Source organism: Eurypyga helias, unplaced genomic scaffold (genome assembly GCF_000690775.1).
Source record: "Eurypyga helias isolate BGI_N326 unplaced genomic scaffold, ASM69077v1 scaffold34180, whole genome shotgun sequence".
NCBI lineage: Eukaryota > Metazoa > Chordata > Aves > Eurypygiformes > Eurypygidae > Eurypyga > Eurypyga helias.
The window spans coordinates 12,712-15,237 of NW_010225628.1; the positions used below are offsets into that span (position 1 = coordinate 12,712).

The 2,526-nt window shown below is 53.8% G+C and overlaps 1 protein-coding gene across 1 annotated transcript in view; it reads right to left on the bottom strand.

Annotated features, from left to right (window-relative positions):
* Window positions 1–2,523, bottom strand: part of KDM8 (lysine (K)-specific demethylase 8) — a gene marked incomplete at its 5' end in the record, with an annotated part of 4,196 nt that extends 1,673 nt beyond the window's left edge. The window contains 3 exons of the mRNA XM_010150188.1: window positions 260–301; window positions 1,092–1,224; window positions 2,477–2,523. Coding sequence (XP_010148490.1) covers window positions 260–301; window positions 1,092–1,224; window positions 2,477–2,523 — 222 coding nt within the window. The remainder of the gene's footprint in view (window positions 1–259; window positions 302–1,091; window positions 1,225–2,476) is intronic.
* Between the last annotated feature and the right edge of the window lie 3 nt (window positions 2,524–2,526).

Genomic DNA, 2,526 nt, shown 5'->3' on the forward strand with positions numbered 1-2,526 from the left:
CCCCACAATTTGTGTCCTAGCAAGCAGATTCTCCTGGAAGGAGAGGTGGGGGAAAGAAGGGGGCTTCTCATTCTTCAGAGCCCCTTTGCTTTAGCAGGAACCAGAGAAACCCACAATAAGTAGGTTTGCTGTTCATGGAAAAGGAGCAGCTGATCTTTTATACAGCTTGCCTCTCCGCGAGATTCCTTTTTGCGGGTCCCACCACCCTCTGGTCTGCTGGAACGACTTTCAGAATACAGGGAACAGTCACTCAATTTACCTGATCAAAAAGTTGGTGCTGGGCAAGGTATCCCACACTGTCCTGGAATTACAGCAGAGAGAGAAAATTTACTTGGGGGCAACATCCATGTCCCAGGTCCTGTTGCAGCGTTCCAGAGTGTTCCAACAGCTGGTAAGTGTAAGGGGTCTTCTGAAACTGTCACTTCCAGCTACACTGAAACTGTAAGTGTCGATGTATCCCCACAAGCAACAAACCATCTAGCTGGAGCTACTGGTTCTTCCAGCCTGGCTACAATCCTAAGGAGACTCCACAATTCCGCTGTCAATCCTGGGACAACGCTCTGTCCTTAGAGCCAGACCCTGCTGGTGCACAGAGCAGCCCCCATCACCCCCTGAAAGCATCCACGCTGCCCGTGGGCCTTCCTGCCAGAAGGAAGCAGAACTGAGGCTTCTCCTGGGCCGTGAAAGTAAAAGGACACTCAATCGCCAATGAGCCTCATGGTTTTCAGCTGGGGGCACGTGACTTTGGACCCTGACCTGAGACCTCACTAAGCAGTTTAATCACCAAGAGGAGCTCCACCTCTGGCTGGGGATCCCTTATCCTCACACTCCACCATTCAGGCTTCTGCTGCAAAAAGTTTTCATCAAATTCCAGCTGCTGTACATCCAATTTTTACCTATCATCAAGCCTAGTTATTGTCGAAATAACTATTTATGGCTTCGGAGCTTGAAAATATGTCCAATCTTTTAATTCAGAGCTGCGCTTACAGCATACCCCTCCCCCGACATCGCCTCCACGCATGTCTGTTGTAAGCGGAAGCGGCACGGGTGCGACGCTGCCTTAGAGATGGAGCAGGGCGAGGGTAACAAACCTTGTTCACAATGTACTGGTCGATGAAGTCGCGGACAGTCATGAGCTTCTGAGACCATTCCTCATCTGTGTACCGGGCACCCAGTTCCACAGGGACTGTGCGGCACCCTGCGACTCGACAGAGATAGTCCACACTGAAATAAAGAAAGTTCCGTTACCTTCTGTACCTCTTCTTACCAATGTGAGGCGATCGGTCAAAATCAGTTGTTCAGAATCACAGAACTCCCCTACCGTGAGTTTCTTCTCTAAACCCAACCAGTCAGAGACAAAAGGCAGCGGGGAGGATGCAAGGATCAAGCACTCAAACCTGTCTGCCCAGTTAACTATCGCTTCCTCAGCTGAGGTAATTCCAGCTCTTGCTGTCTCTTGACCAGGGATGGCTGAACTTTCTTCCTGCCCGCTGCCACGTTTGCTAAACGGCATGTTCCGTCCTTTTACCACCAGTGCCAGATCTGCTGTCAGTGCCCAATTCTGCGCACAAGCGCCAGCAATACCCATCCGGGCTAATGTCCGAGGAATTACCGCGACGGGCGGTTTCCGTCTCTCCACTGACGGTATCAGCTAAATGAAGTTCACCTTTTCAGGTGTCTGAAGTTAAGCAGTGGAGCACCCTCCCTCAAAGCAAGGATAAAACTGTGATGAAACACGCGCGATCACTAAATGTCATAGAATCACAGACTGGTTTGGGTTGGAAGGGACCTTAAAGACCATCCAGTTCCAACCCCCCTGCCATGGGCAGGGACACCTTCCACTAGACCAGGTTGCTCCAAGCCACATCCAGCCTGGCCTTGAAGACATCCTTGAAGAATGTCCATTTTACCCATGGCTGTACAAGAAAAGCAGCCGCTCAAACAACACGTCAGTGTTTTTTCCCCTTTTCTCAGGGATCGCGAACGTTCTCTCACACACGTTCGATTCTCAGTACGGGGAACGCTGGCTCCGTTGCACCACACAATTACTCACGCTGGAGCGGCCGTGTCTGAAACTCGACACACAGCGACGGCACCGAGCAAACATCAGTGCTCGTCCTTGTGAACGGAAGAGCCAGCCGTGGTACCCCCGCATCTCTGAGACTCTCTCCGCTGCAGTAATTATCAGCAAGTTCCCAGACGTAAGACCCGCTGGCCCGTCTGACACAGACCCACGGCAGGGCCCTGGGGCAGCGCTGCCTCCCAGCACCGTCCTGCCCAGCACCGCGTTTCCCTGCCGCGGCACGGCGTGCGATGCTCGGGGTGCGCTTCCTCCTCTGTGGAGGAGCTTGTACGGGGCACGGAGAGCCGTGACCAGGACGGTGCCACCAACAAGCGGCTCCCGTCCTCGGGGAAGGCCTGAGCATCACGACCCCGGGACCCTCGCCTCGCAGGCTGGGGCGGACACCCCCCTCACCTCCACTTCCCCATGCAGGGCCAGTGGTCCATGACGCCCTCCAGCACCAC